A 14,121-nucleotide genomic window follows, 5' to 3' on the forward strand; every position below is an offset into this window, starting at 1 on the left:
ACTTTAAAGGCATACTTGGTTTTTCCTGTCCCTGCCTTACCCAATCCCCCTCCGCCCGGAGTTCCTCTGTGGCTGCCTGCCTCTAACTTTCCTCACAGTAAAAAAAAAAAAACAAAAAACAGAGAGAGGCTTTCTCCTGAGCTCCTGGTTCGGTGCAGCTTGACCGCAGCTCGTTTGACTCGGTCTCCTGAGGTGAGAGTGGTGCCCAGCTCCTCCGGGGAGGTTCCCGCTGACAGCGCTCTGTGCAGGGTAAGTGTTGGTGCGAAGGCGCCATTTTGTTTTCTGTATTTGATGGCTGCTGAAGGGGTTAAGCGCTACTCCCACTGTGGGAAACGCAGATCAGCAGCGGGGCTTTGCAGCACATGCTGCCTAGATGCTAATGCTGGCACAAGCATGGCCGGGGCGTGACTCGACCCTCGCGGTTGCGGAGGGGTCTGAGTGCAGGGGGATGCCTTGTTTCGAGGTTTCTAGAGGAGCTTTTGCCTCTGCTTCCCCCAATGTGGGGGCGGATGTACAGGGTGAGTTTTTCTCCCCTGAATTTGTGCTCCTGACAATTCCTGTCGGTCTGGATTGCCTCCAGTTCTTGATAGCCCAGGGTGGCTGCTTGCCACAGGAGTTGGATGACCCTAAAGCGGTTCGGATTTTCCACCACAATGAGCTGCCAGCTCTCATTTCTGATGCCTTACAGGCTCTTTGTATTGAAGATCCTGACGAGGGCACTGCCTCTTCTATTAATCCTAGGATGACTAGCACTAGCACTAAGAAGCCTTCTCGGGCTTTTCCCATGCATGCTTCCATCCAGGAGCTTATTTCAGCTCAGTGGTCTGACCCTGAGTGTCCCTTGAAGGTGGCCAGGGCTGTGTGTCACCTTTACCCCCTGAGGGAAAGCCAGTTGACCCTCTGGGTCTTTGACTAAAAAGACTACTCTCCCGGTGGAGGGAGGGGTCGCTTTGAAAGATATGCAGGACCAGCGGCTGGAATCCGCACTGAAGCGGTCCTTTGATATCTCGGGCCTTTCCTTATGGGCGGCTATTTGCAGTTCCTGTGCAGCCCGGGCCTGCCTTTCCTGATTGCAGCAGGCGGTTGAGCAACCTGCCGATGGAGCGGGTTCCCTCTACTTGCATATTCCCATCTGGCCGCCGCATCAGCTGTTTCTCCGGTTTGCGGTATTGAGCCAACATTTCCAGTTTCGCGCCTTGCCTTTTGGCCTGGCGACTGCCCCTCGGACTTTTTCCAAGGTCATGGTGGTAGTGGCTGCCTTTCTCAGGCGAGAGGGTATCAGAGTTTACCCTTATCTTGACGACTGGCTCATCAGAGTGGACATCAGAGTGGATTCGGCAGACGAGAGTCGTCTTGCCGAAGCCAGAGTTGTTACAGTTCTTCAGACTCTGGGCTGGGTAGTCAATATGCTGTGGGCCCTCCTGGTGTTACATCCCTCTGAGCCACGGCAGCCACATCGACAAATTGTCACCTTCCCTCTCTCCCTCTCCCTCCTGTTGTTCCTCTTTCCCTTCTCTGACGCTAATTCTTGTATTTTGTATTAATGTTGTTTAATAGACTATTGTACGCCACATTGAGCCTGTCCATGGGTGGGAATAATGTGGGATATAAATGCCATAAATAAAATAAATATGCCCAAAGGTCACCTGACCCCCCTCTCAGTCTCTTGAGTATTTGGGGGTCCGGTTTGACACGGCTTTGGGGTTTGTTTTTCTTCCTGACAGCAGGCGGCTCAAGCTTCAGAATCAGGTCTGCCTGCTCCTGCGGATGCCTCGCCCTCGAGCTTGAGACTTTGTTCAGCTCCTGGGATCGATGATGGCCACCATAGAGGTGGTTCCCTGGGTGAGAGCTCACATGAGACCGCTGCAGCTTGCTCTGCTTCAGCAATGGTCTCCGATTTCCCAGGAATACCAACGCAGACTACGGTGGCTTCCTGCGGCCCAGCGCAATATGGATTGGTGGCTCTCCTACAGCAGACTGTGGCAGGGGATGCCACTGGCTCTTCCTTTTTGTTGTCTGGTGATAACGGATGCCAGCCTTTCGGACTGGGGAGCTCATTGCCGGGGACGCTATGCTTAGGGTCTGTGGCCCACCGCGGAAGCGGGATGGTCCATCAATCGCTTGGAACTGAGAGCGATATTTCAGGCTCTTCTGGCCTTCCACAGGACGCTGAAGGGTCTTCCTGCCTGAGTTCTGTCTGCCTACATCAATTGAGAGGGCAACACTCAGTGCAAGGGCCCTGGCTGCGGAGGCGTCTCAGATCTGCCACTGGGCCGAGCGCCACCTAGAGCTGCTGTCCGTGGCTCGCATAGCTGGTCAGAGCAACTTGTAAACCGATTTCCTCAGCAGACATCAAATCGACCCGGCGGAATGGGAGCTGGCAGACAGTTTTTCTTCAGATTTGTGCCAAATGGGGGACTCCAAGCTTGGATCTCATGGCGTCAAGCGTAAACGCCAAAGTCCCTCGATTTTTCAGCAGAAGGAGAGATCCTCGCTTGGCGGGGTTGGATGCTCTGGCTCAACCTTGGCCTTCTGGCCTCCTGTATGTGTTCCCTCCTTGGCCCTTGATAGGGCGAGTTCTACTTCGGATTCATTTGCACTGAGGATTGGTGATTCTCATTGCCCCGGATTGGCCAAGGTGTCCATGGTATGCGGATCTCTGGCTGATGCTTGTGGACGTGCCTCTTCCTTTGCCTCGGGTTCCGAACCTGTTAGTTCAGGGCCCGGTGACTATGGAAGATCCTTGCCGCTTTGGTCTTACGGCCTGGCTCTTGAGAGGGCGCAATTGAGGGACAAGGGCTATTCTAATAAGGTTATTGCCACGCTCTTGCAGGCTCGCACGCGGTCTACCTCTGCGACTTATGCTCGGATCTGGCGCACTTTTGAGGCGTGGTGTACGCCAAAGTCTATCTCGCCGACTCTGGCAACAGTCTCGCTCTTGCTGGACTTTTTGCAGGACGGGCTACAAAATGGCCTGGCCTACAATTCCCTTCGAGTTCAAGTGGCAGCGTTGGCCTGCTTCCGGGGGAAAGTCTCCGGATTGTCCCTTGCTGCTCATCCGGATATTCTCTGTTTTCTCAGAGGGGCGCTTTGTCTCCGTCTTCCTTTGCGGTCGCCTTTTCCGGCTTGGAACCTGGAGCTCAGGTTGAAGGCACTCCAGCGATCTCTGTTTGAGCCTCTTAAACGGGCTTCTGAGAAGGATGTGACTTTCAAGACAGTTTTTTTTAGTGGCAATGACGTCGGCTAGAAGAGTGTCTGAGCTTCAGGCGCTTTCTTGTCTGGATCCTTTTCTGCAGTTCTCGGAATCTGGGGTAACTGTTCGTACGGTGCCTTCTTTTCTGCCTAAGGTGGTTTCAGCTTTTCACCTCACCCAGCCCATCTTTCTTCCTTCCTTCTCTAAGGAGGAGTTTCCGGACTCCTTTGGGCAATTGCACCTTTTGGATGTCCGCAGGGCTCTGTGGCAGTATCTGCAGATGTCAAATGAGTTTAGGAATTTTGATCATTTATTTGTTCTGTTGGCAGGTCCCCGACAGGGGTTTCTGGTGTCTAAGGCCACTATAGCCCGCTGGCTGAAGGAACTCATTTTTTCTGCTTATCTGCTTTCAGGGCAGTCGCCACCTGACGCGTTTAAAGCGCACTCTATGAGGGAAATGTCCTCTTCGTGGGCTGAAACGGGTGTCATTTCTCTTCAGGAGATCTGTCGTGTGGCTACCTGGGCTTCTCAGCTCTCTTTTGTGCGGAATTACAGGCTGGATGTGGCAGCGTGGCAGGATGCGCATTTTGGAGCGCAAGTACTTGCTCGCGGAGTTGCCTGTTCCCACCCTACTTAGGGAGTGCTTTGGTACATCCCATCATTTAATGGATTCATCTGCTGTTGATGACAAGGAAGGGAAAATTAGGTTTTTACCTTGATAATTTTCTTTCCTTTAGTCACAGCAGATGAATCCATGATCCCTCCCTGACTGACTTTAGTTTTTGTACAGATGTTGCATACAGACATTGTGCCTCATCAGGAGTACTTGAAGACAAGCTATCAGAGTTTCTACATGCTGTTTTTATTGCGGGAGGTTATCATCGTCCCTCCTTTGGTTATTGCCCCTTTTCTGGGGCGTTTGTTCTCTGTGAGGAAGTTTGTTATATTGCCTTTTTTATTCACTCTGCTTTGGAAATTTCATATACTGAAGGCAGAGGGGGTTGGGCGTCCTGGAGCGCCATGTGCTTTCAGGCCTCCTCTGGTAATCCGAGGATGGCAAGTACTAAGAAGCCTGCTCGAGCCTTTCCTTTGCATGACTCCATCCAAGAGCTTATTTCAGCTCAATGGACTGACCCCGAGGGGCCTTTGAAAGTTGCCAGGGCAATGGGGCACTTATACCCTCTTAGTGAGGAGCACTTCGCACGCTTGGCCGTGCCTAAAGTAGATGCCGTAGTCATGGCTGTGACGAAGAAGACTACCCTCCCAGTAGAGGGAGGGGTCGCCCTGAAGGACATGCAGGACCGACGGCTGGAATCAGCAATGAAACGGTCCTTTGAAATTTCAGGCCTAGCCTTACGGGCGTCTTTGTGCAGTTGTTATGCTGCTCGAGCCTGCCTCGCTTGGTTGCAACAGGCAGTGGAACAGCCCGGAGATGGAGCGGAGCCCCTTGTGGAGGTGGCACTGCGGATGGAGTCGGCCTTGTCATTTTTGGCTGACACCCTTTATGATCTGGTCAGAGCCTCGGCTAAACAGATGTCTGTGGTGGTGGCCGCTCGCCGTCTTCTATGGCTGCGGCATTGGGTGGCTGACATGGCCTCTAAGCAAAGGTTGGTGAAGTTGCCCTTCCAGGGCCTTCTCCTGTTTGGTGAGGAGTTGGAGAAAATTGTCAAGGGCCTGAGGGATGCTAAACCCCAGCGGTTACCTGAGGATAGGCCGCGGCCTTCTTCCAAGGGTCAGGCGGTTCCCTCCTCTTCCAGACCTCGCTTCCGTGAAGCTAGAAGGTACCTCCTGGGGCGTTCTGCTGGGTTTCCTTCGCGTGCCCATTTTCAGCAGAGGAACTCCGCAGCGGCCGGTTCAAGGCCTGGAGTTCATGGGTGACCCTCTCAATGATGGTGCGCCGGCCCACTCCTCGATTCCTGCAGTTGGAGGACATCTTTCCCTCTTTCTCGAGGAGTGGGTCAAGATTACCTCAGATCAGTGGGTTTTGGACCTGATCAGAGACGGCTACAGATTGGAATTTACTGCCCCGATGAGAGACGTGTTTTTGGAGTACTGATGCGGCACTGCCATCAAACGGGCGGTGGTAGAGGAGACCTTGCAAGGCTTTGTTGCACCTGGGAGCAGTGATCCCCGTGCCTCCTGCCGAATGCGGCTTCGGTCGTTACTCCATTTATTTTGTGGTGCCTCGAAAAGGCAGGTCTTTTCAGCCCATTCTCGACTTTAAGAAAGTCAACGAGTCACTCAAAGTGCGGCATTTCCACATGGAAACCCTGCGCTCCGTCATTGCGGCGGTTCAGTCAGGAGAGTTTCTCACTTCTCTGAACCTGAAAGAAGCTTACTTGCACATCCCTATTTGGCTTCTCCGGTTTGCGGTGTTGGGAAAACTCTTTCACTTTCGGGCCTTTCCTTTGGCCTCGCCACAGCTCCCCGAACCTTTTCCAAGGTAATGGTGGTAGTAGCTGCCGTTCTCAGGTGAGAGGGTATCCGGGTTCACCCGTACCTTGACGACTGGCTCATCAGAGCGGATTCTGCAGAAGAGAGTCGACATGTAACAGCCAGAGTGGTCTCAGTACTGCATTCTCTCTGCTGGGTCGTCAATATACCCAAAAGTCACCTGACCCCCTCTCAATCTCTAGAGTATTTGGGGGTTCGGTTCGACACGGCCTCGGGGTTGTTGTTTTTTTACCCAAGCAAAGGAGGTGCAAGCGTCAGACCCAGGTCCTTCTGCTCCTGAGGATGCCTCGCCCGCGAGCTTGGAACATTGTCCAGCTCTTGGGGTCGATGACGGCCACCCTAGAAGTGGTGCCTTGGGCGAGAGCGCACATGAGACTGCTGCAGTGTTCCCTGCTACAACGTTGGTCTCCCATTGCCCAGGATTATCAGTGCAGACTCAGTTGGCTCCCTGTGATTTGCCACTGGGCCGAGCTGCATCTACAGTTCCTGTCCGCAGCTCGTATTGCAGGTCAGAGCAACGTGCAAGCTGATTATCTAAGCAGACACCACATCGACCCAGCGGAGTGGGAGTTGGCAGACAAAGTGTTCCTTCAACTCTATGCCAAATGTGGAACGCCCATAGCAGATCTGATGGCATCAAGCACAAATGCCAAAGTCCCGTGCTTTTACAGCAGACGGAGAGATCCTCGATCGGCAGGGTTGGATGCCTTGGCTCAACCCTGGCCTCTGGGCCTCCTATATGTGTTCCCGCCTTGGCCCTTGATAGGACGAGTACTCCTGCGAATTCGGCTGCACCAGGGAGTGGTGATTCTCATTGTACCGGGTTGGCCCAGGCGGCTCTGGTATGCAGACCCCCGGCGGATGCTGGTGGAGGCTCCTCTTCCTTTGCCTCTGGTACCGAACCTGTTGACGCAGGGCCAGGTAACCATGGATGATCCCTGCTGCTTTGGTCTTATGGGCATGGCTTTTGAGAGGGTGCAATTGAGAGACAAGGGCTATTCTAACAAGGTCATCTCCACTCTCTAGCGAGCCCGCAAGCAGTCCACTTCTGTTGCGTATGCCCGGATTTGGCGCCATTTTGAGGCCTGGTGTGTTCCAGAGGCGATCACACCCATGCGGCTTCTGTCTCGCCGATTCTTGACTTTTTGCAGGATGGTGTACAAAAAGGCTTGGCCTATAATTCGCTGCGTGTTCAAGTGGCAGCCTTGGCATGTTTTCGGGGGAAGGTCGCTGGCCTCTCCCTGTCTGCGCATCTGGACATTGCACGGTTTCTTAGAGGGGTGCTTCGGCTCCGGCCTCACGTGCGAGCCCCTTGTCCGGCTTGGAACCTGGGGCTAGTATTAAAGGCTCTTCAGTGTTCGCCCTTCGAGCCGCTGAGGCGAGCTTTGGAGAAGGATGTGACTCTAAAGACAGTTTTTTTGGTGGCCATTACATCGGCGAGTCGGGTGTCTGAGCTCCAGGCGCTGTCCTGTCGAGACCCATTTCTGCAATTCTCAGAGTCCGGAGTAACGGTACCGTACTGTGCCTTATTTCCTGCCTAAGGTGGTTTCAGCGTTTCACCTAAACCAGCCTATTTATCTGCCCTCCTTTACTAGGGAGGAGTTTCCAGATTCTTTTGGGCAGTTGCACCTTCTGGATGTGCGCAGGGCTCTGTTGCAGTATCTGCAGATGTCTAATGCTTTCAGGACCTCTGATCACCTTTTTGTATTGTTGTCAGGTCCTCGCAGAGGGTCTCCAGCGTCTAAAGCCACTATAGCCCGTTGGCTTAAGGAAGCCATTTTTTCTGCATAACTGCTATCTGGCCGGCCTCCGCCTGACGCCTTTAAGGCACATTTCCACAAGAGCGATTTCTTCCTCTTGGGCTGAGACGGGAGCACTCTCTCTTCAAGAGATATGTAGTGCAGCTACTTGGGCTTCTAAGCTCTCTTTTGCCCGTCATTACAGGCTGGATGTGGCTGCCAAGAGGGACATGCTTTTTGGAGCACAAGTGCTGGCGCGTGGTGTGGCTTGTTCCCGCCCTATCTAGGGATTGCTTTGATACATCCCATTTGTAATGGATTCATCTGCTGCTGATGACAAGGAAGGGAAAATTAGGTTCTTACCTTGGTAATTTTCTTTCCTTTAGTCACAGCAGATGAATCCATGATCCCTCCCTGATTGACTCTGTTTTGTGTTCAGTTTTTCCTGCAGACATGTTCCCTCATTGGGAGAAGTTGGAAAACAGTCTTCAGGATTTCTGTTCTACTACAGGAGGTTGAGTTCGTCCCTCCTTTGTGTTATTGCTCCTGTTCTGGGGCGTTTGTTCGCTGTGAGGTAAGTTCATGTTATGCTACTTTGCGGTTTAACGCTGCTTTGGAAGCTTCAAATACTGAGAGGCAGATGGAGCTAGCCGTCCAGGAGGCACTATGGTTTTCAGTGTACTCTATCTCCCCCTGCTGGTAGGTGGACACAACCCATTAGTAATGGATTCATCTGCTGTGACTAAAGGAAAGAAAATTACCAAGGTAAGAACCTAATTTTCCCTTTCTTCCCCCCCCCCCCCCCCCAGTTGTATCTGCTCCTATTTTAGGTTCACTCTAATCACCACCTTCCAGCCTATATAAGGTTCTGTCTCCAGACAAGTCTCCCTTCCCTCAATTCCCCTAACTCTCTTCTAGGCATTATATCCCCCTTTTTCCCTGCAGGAATTTTCTCCTCCTGTTACCCTACATTCTACACACTACCTGGCACATTATTGTCTGTTGTAGCTAGATCTGCTGAAAAGCACAGTTTGAAACACTTGCCCTCTTCCTAATCCCACAGCCATGGTGCTTAATAGGACGTCATCTCTGAAGCTGTGTGGGGCAATCTCATGGCAGGAGACATTAGATTGGCTTCACACCTCAGTAGAAGATGACATGAGAGGTCAACCAAAATTGGTTTTTTTCAGTTTTGACCGAAATTGCCACTGAAACTGTCTGAAAGCTTTCAGCCAAAACCAAAACTGCAGCCAAAACTCGTACTTGATTTGTTTCAGCTCAAACTGAAAACTCAAGGTTGGTTGGGTGAATGTGAACCAGCAAGGGCTGTTGGAGATTGTCATAGCTTCCAGTCTGCATCCTTCTGCTAAACCCACAGTATCCAAGTCAGAATATAATGTACTGCAAACATTTTTATTAAGAATAACAATACATACAATCAGCATCAGGAGAGAGTTTTACAACAGAGCCAGAATATAATTTAAATAATGAAAGACTGGGTTTTACCTCCAAGTAAAATTGCCTGCACATATGGACTGCAGCTAATGTAAAAACTACAAGCCATGGAGCTTTTACAGTGGATGACTTTGCGTCACACTCAGAATGACAGCCGACATCATAACTCCACAGAGAAGTTAATTCTTAAGGAGCTTACCATCCCAAATTTACAGATTTAAATTCCTGCTAAATATTTGTATCAAAAACATTTATTTGTAGCACTCTATTTAACATAAACTATTATACAAAATCTTGCACCGAGAATATGTCTCCAAGAACTGGTCAGGCAGGAAGGGTTAGGACACTGTTGTAGTTGGTGATTCAGTCATTAAGCATGTAGATAATTGGGTGGTTGGTGGATTTCCTGAACATTTGCCTGCCTGGTGCGAAGGTGTCAGACCTCACGTGTCGCCTAGACAGGATCTTAGATAGTGGTCAGCACTCAAGAAAAAACATCTAGGTGTTGTAAATAATACGCTGAAATCTTTTGCTCAGAAGCAAACAGGATGCCAGGAATTCATAGGAAAGAGATGGTGAATAAGTCCGAAAATACTATAATGCCTCTATATTGTTGCATACCTTGAGTATTCAGTTCTGATCGCCGTACATCAAAAAAGATATAGCAGCATTAGAAAAGGTTCAAAGAAGAGCGACCAAAATGATAAAGGGGATGGAACTTCTGCCACATGAGGAAAGGCTAAAGAGGTTAGGGCTCTTCAGTTTGAAAAAAAAAGATGGACGAGGGGAGATATGATTGAAGTCTACACATCTGAGTGGTGTAGAACGAGTAGAAATTGATTTTTTTTTTACTCATTCCGAAAGTATGAAGACTAGTGGACACTCGAAGAAGTTACATGGAAATACTTTTAAAACAAATAGGAGGAAATATTTTTTCACTCAACGAATAGTTAATCTCTGGAACTCTTTGCCAGAGGATGTTGGTAACAGTAGTTAGTGTATCTGGGTTTAAAAAAAGGTTTGGACATGACCCTGGAGGAAAAGTCCACAATCTGCTGTTGAGAGACATGGGGAAGCAACTGCTTGCCCTGGGATTTGTAGCAAGGAATGTTGCCAGAATTTGGGTTTCTGCCAGGTACTTGTGACCTGGATTAGCCACTGTTCGGAAACAGGATACTGGGCTAGATGGACCACTGGTCTGACCCAGTATGGCTGCTCTTACGTTCTTAACTGCATTACATGCAATCACGGTATAAGAAAAAAAGAATATAAAAAGAGTAGCACCCCCTCTCCCCACCCTGGATTACCTTACAATCCCTGGTGGTCTAGAGGTGTAGTTGGGGCAGGAGTAATGCCCCAGTCATGGCAGCCATTTTGGGAACAGAGCCACAATGCGCAGGAATAATTGAGAAATAGGAAACACTCTTGCCTCAACTACACCTCCAGACCGATAGGGGGGCCAACGAGTGGTGGGGAGAGGGAGACAAGTAGCACAAAGCACAGCTTTTTGACTTCCACCGAAAATGTACAGTCAGTCATAGCTGAAACAGCTGAAAATTAAAATATCATTTTGTCTGAAACTGAGCTTTAAAAGTATTTTGGGCCAGTTTTGGCGTTGTAACCAAAACCAAAATTCAGTCGGCCTGTAGATGACACCCTATTAAATGGCAGTGTTAACTGCTGTGGGAGTGAGAGGAGCTGCTGATGGTCACCACAGTGGCAGAGAAGGAAACATTCATGCTTGATGTGGGAGTGTAGTGAAAAAAGTGCTGGTGGATAGACTCTAGTAAGGCATTGACTTCAGATCCTTTATTGGACACACATGGAGTGATAATTAGATTAGCTGGCAGGGTATGTTCTATATTTATGGTAGATCAGTCTAGGTTGAGGGGAAATCCTGGAACTGGTAGGGGTATCAGGTGGCATCCCTGGATTAATGTTAATGAGAATCATAAAGGGATCCTGTGAATGTACTAGAAAGTGTAGAATTCTTTCCGTAAAAGAATGTTATGTTGTACTGAGGTAAGTTCTGACTGCCTGTTGTAAATTTCCTACTTTATTGTTAAATCTGTAAACTCTTCCACAGATGTTTGTAGAGTTTGATTCTACATGGAAACTGAATTCTTGGGTGAAAATTCATGAAGATGATGTTTTGGTGGTTTTGTTAGAAGGGTCTTTGGTTTGGGCACCTCGAAAAGATCCGGTTGTGATTCAGGGAAGCCCAGTATCTTCTGCACATTGGCCTGCACTGGTAAGTAACATTTTCAGGGTTATCTTGGAGTATAAACTGTAAACTGTATGCTGATTTTTATCTTTGCTGTTCCTTCATCTTAAATGACACTTGTGTCCCTTAATGGAGGACATTGAATTTGTCTAAATACTTTGCAATTAGTAGTTGAATTTAACATTAAATGTATAAAATGTAAAGTATGAGTAACAGACAATCAACTATTAAATGAAACAATGTAGGATGCACAATGAAAATTTCAGCTGATACAGAATCAAACACTTCCATGAATGTGGAAATTTTGTTTAGCTGTTTGATATCTAATATAATAATTTGCTCCTCCAACATTCCAATGTGTCTCACTGGGATCGTAACCACCTGCTGACATCACTCCTCCAACGTTCTCCTCCAACGTTCCAATGTGTGTCACTGGGATTGTAACCACCTGCTGACGTCACTCCTCCAAAGTTATCTGTCCCCCCTCCCTCCCAGTTCCATGGGACCCTGGAACTGGGAGGGAGGGACGGAGGGACAGAGGGAGGGGGGACCCTGGAAATCGGGGTGGGGGGAGGGAGGGGGGCCTAGAACTCGGAGGGAGGTGGAGGGGGCAGGGGAGAGATGCACATGGATGGATGGAGGGAGGGGGCAGGGCACAGAGGACGTTGCCTGCATATGGATGAATGCAGGGGAGAAAGCATAATGCAAGGGAGGGAGGGGACCCTGAAACGCGGATGGAGGCAGGGAGGGAGGGAGGGAGGGGACGATCCTGGAACTCGGAGGGAGGGGGACGACGACCCTGGAACTCGGAGGGGGGGACGACGACCCTGGAACTCGGAGGGCGGGAGGGAGGGGGGCCCTGGCACACACTCTCATGCTCACACACACACTCTCTTTCTCTCTCACAGACACACTCGCACCCAGTCTCACTCTCTGTCACACACTCGCACATTCACTCTCTTTCACACAGTTACTCACACACACTCAAACATACACACTCCGAGGAAAACCTTGCTAGCGCCCGTTTCATTTGTGTCAGAAACGGGCCTTTTTTACTAGTAAGGGACTATACATTAACTTTTTGATGACGTAAGTGCAGGGAGTCTTGAATATGACTATGATGAAAGCTGTAAGAAATGCTTCAGCACAATGCTGTCTATTAAAAGCTGTATTGCAAGCTACACAGTATTGTGTGCAGTTTGATACTTTGGGGTTGCATGTTTACCTCAGCTGCCTTACCTTATTTTACTCCTGCAGTAGTTACAGGTCAAAGACTTTTCTTTCTGGACCCACCCATGAATATGCCACGGATGCTGATATTGGTTCTGCTCATGGCTAAGTCTTGTTTAAGTAGTCATCAGCTAGTTTTACTACTACTACTACTACTACTACAACTTACCATTTTTGTAGCACTACTAGATGTGTACACAGCGCTGTACACCGAACATGTAAGAGACAGTCCCTGCTCAGCAGAGCTTACGATCTAATTAAGACAGACAAACAGGACAAATAAGAGATAAAGTTCTTAAGGTGGAAATGATAAAACAGACATGGGTACTGAACAAGTGAATAGGAGTTATGAGCAATTAAAAGTTTTACTTCCTCAGCGACCCTCCAGACTGGTCAAGACGCTTGGGTTATGCATGCCTACCAGCAGAGGGAGACTGAGAACACTAAAACTTAAACCAGTATAAGCTAGCAGCCAACCCCCAAGCAGTCAGTAAATCTCAGTCTCCAGCAGAGGGTAGACATGCAGCCTGAGCAGTCAGTCTGGTCTGGTAGGATTAGATTTTCTTAACTAATACCCTGTACTTGGAATTATTTTTGGTTGAGTGCTTCAAGAAAAGCGGGTCCAGTGGGATTCACTTTTCTCTGTGGAATTTAGCCGGTGTGTGGCTTATTCTCCGGCTGGCCTTTGGTTAGGCAGCCATGTGCCTCGGCTCCTGTTGTGACAGGAACCTTGAGCGCCATAACTTCTGGCAGTTTGTAGCTTTGAAATCCTCTTTCTGAACTTTCTGCCTGTTGCCTCGGCTCCTGCTATGGCAGGAACCTTGAGTGCTTAGTCCCTGTCAGCTCTTAGCAACTGGGCTTTTGTTGTGAGTGTAAAAAAAAAAAAAAGGAAAGAAAAAGAAACAGTGTTTGGCTGCTTGGCAGTGCTTGACTGTGTTGTTTGGGAAGCTGACAGAGAGGCCTGGGGATTTTGAGCAACTTTGAGAGAGCTGGGACGTTAGGGTGTACCACTTTAAATTTGCGATGTCGGCGGGAAAGCCGTCGCGCTGCCGTTCTTGTGCGCGAAGAGGGATAGACACGCCAGGAGCTCAATGCAGGTTCTGTGGGGAGCCTAAACAGCCTGATTCTTCACCTCCGGTACTAGCTGCGGAGGGTTCAGGTAGCGGTAAAGGTTTGCCCGTCTCTGACTTGTCCTCTGGGCCCGTAGCGGCGGTTCCGATTTTGGCGGGAACGCCGCTATCTTGGATTCGGGCGCCACGGGGGTGGCTGCTCGCCCGCTGTTGGAAGATCCGGGGCAGAGTGCTTCTAGGTCTCCGGAAGGTGCAGGGACCATGGAGTTTCCTCCGGATTTTATTTGGGCCATGTTTCAGGCCTGGCAGTCAAGCCCTAATCAGTTAGAGCCTCTGAAGGGAGCAGGGCCTCTGGTTGCTAAGCGACAGCGTTTAGATTGGTCTGAAGAGCCAAATTTTTTCCTTGCCTCCCTCAGATGACGAGGGTAGTCTGCTGGGGGATGATTTCCTAGGGGACAAGGTTTCTGAGGAGGAGGGGCCTTTGCCAGGTGAAGACCCCTCGGTGGTGCGCATTTTCCCTAGGGATGAGCTTCCTGAGCTGATTGAGCAGGTAGTGTCCACGCTTAGGTTTGATTCGCCTGAGCCGGTGGTAGCGGATGCTAAGCAGCTTGACCCTTTAGTTAAGGGAATTCGGCGGGCAGCGCGTACTTTTCCCATGAATTCGGATCTCAGAGATATGATCGTCCAGGAGTGGTTCTCCCCAGATTCTCCTTGTAGGGTGAGCAGAGCTATGGTGAGACTGTACCCTATTCCGCA

At 49.8% G+C, this 14,121-nt stretch overlaps 1 protein-coding gene across 1 annotated transcript in view; it reads left to right on the top strand.

Annotated features, from left to right (window-relative positions):
• The window catches only part of KDM3B (lysine demethylase 3B), a 479,529-nt gene that overhangs the window by 25,951 nt on the left and 439,457 nt on the right, over positions 1-14,121 (top strand). Inside the window, 1 exon segment of the mRNA XM_030211010.1 lies at positions 10,928-11,092. Within this exon segment, the coding sequence (XP_030066870.1) occupies positions 10,928-11,092 (165 nt within the window).

Source organism: Microcaecilia unicolor, chromosome 8 (assembly GCF_901765095.1).
Source record: "Microcaecilia unicolor chromosome 8, aMicUni1.1, whole genome shotgun sequence".
Taxonomy (NCBI): Eukaryota; Metazoa; Chordata; class Amphibia; order Gymnophiona; family Siphonopidae; genus Microcaecilia; species Microcaecilia unicolor.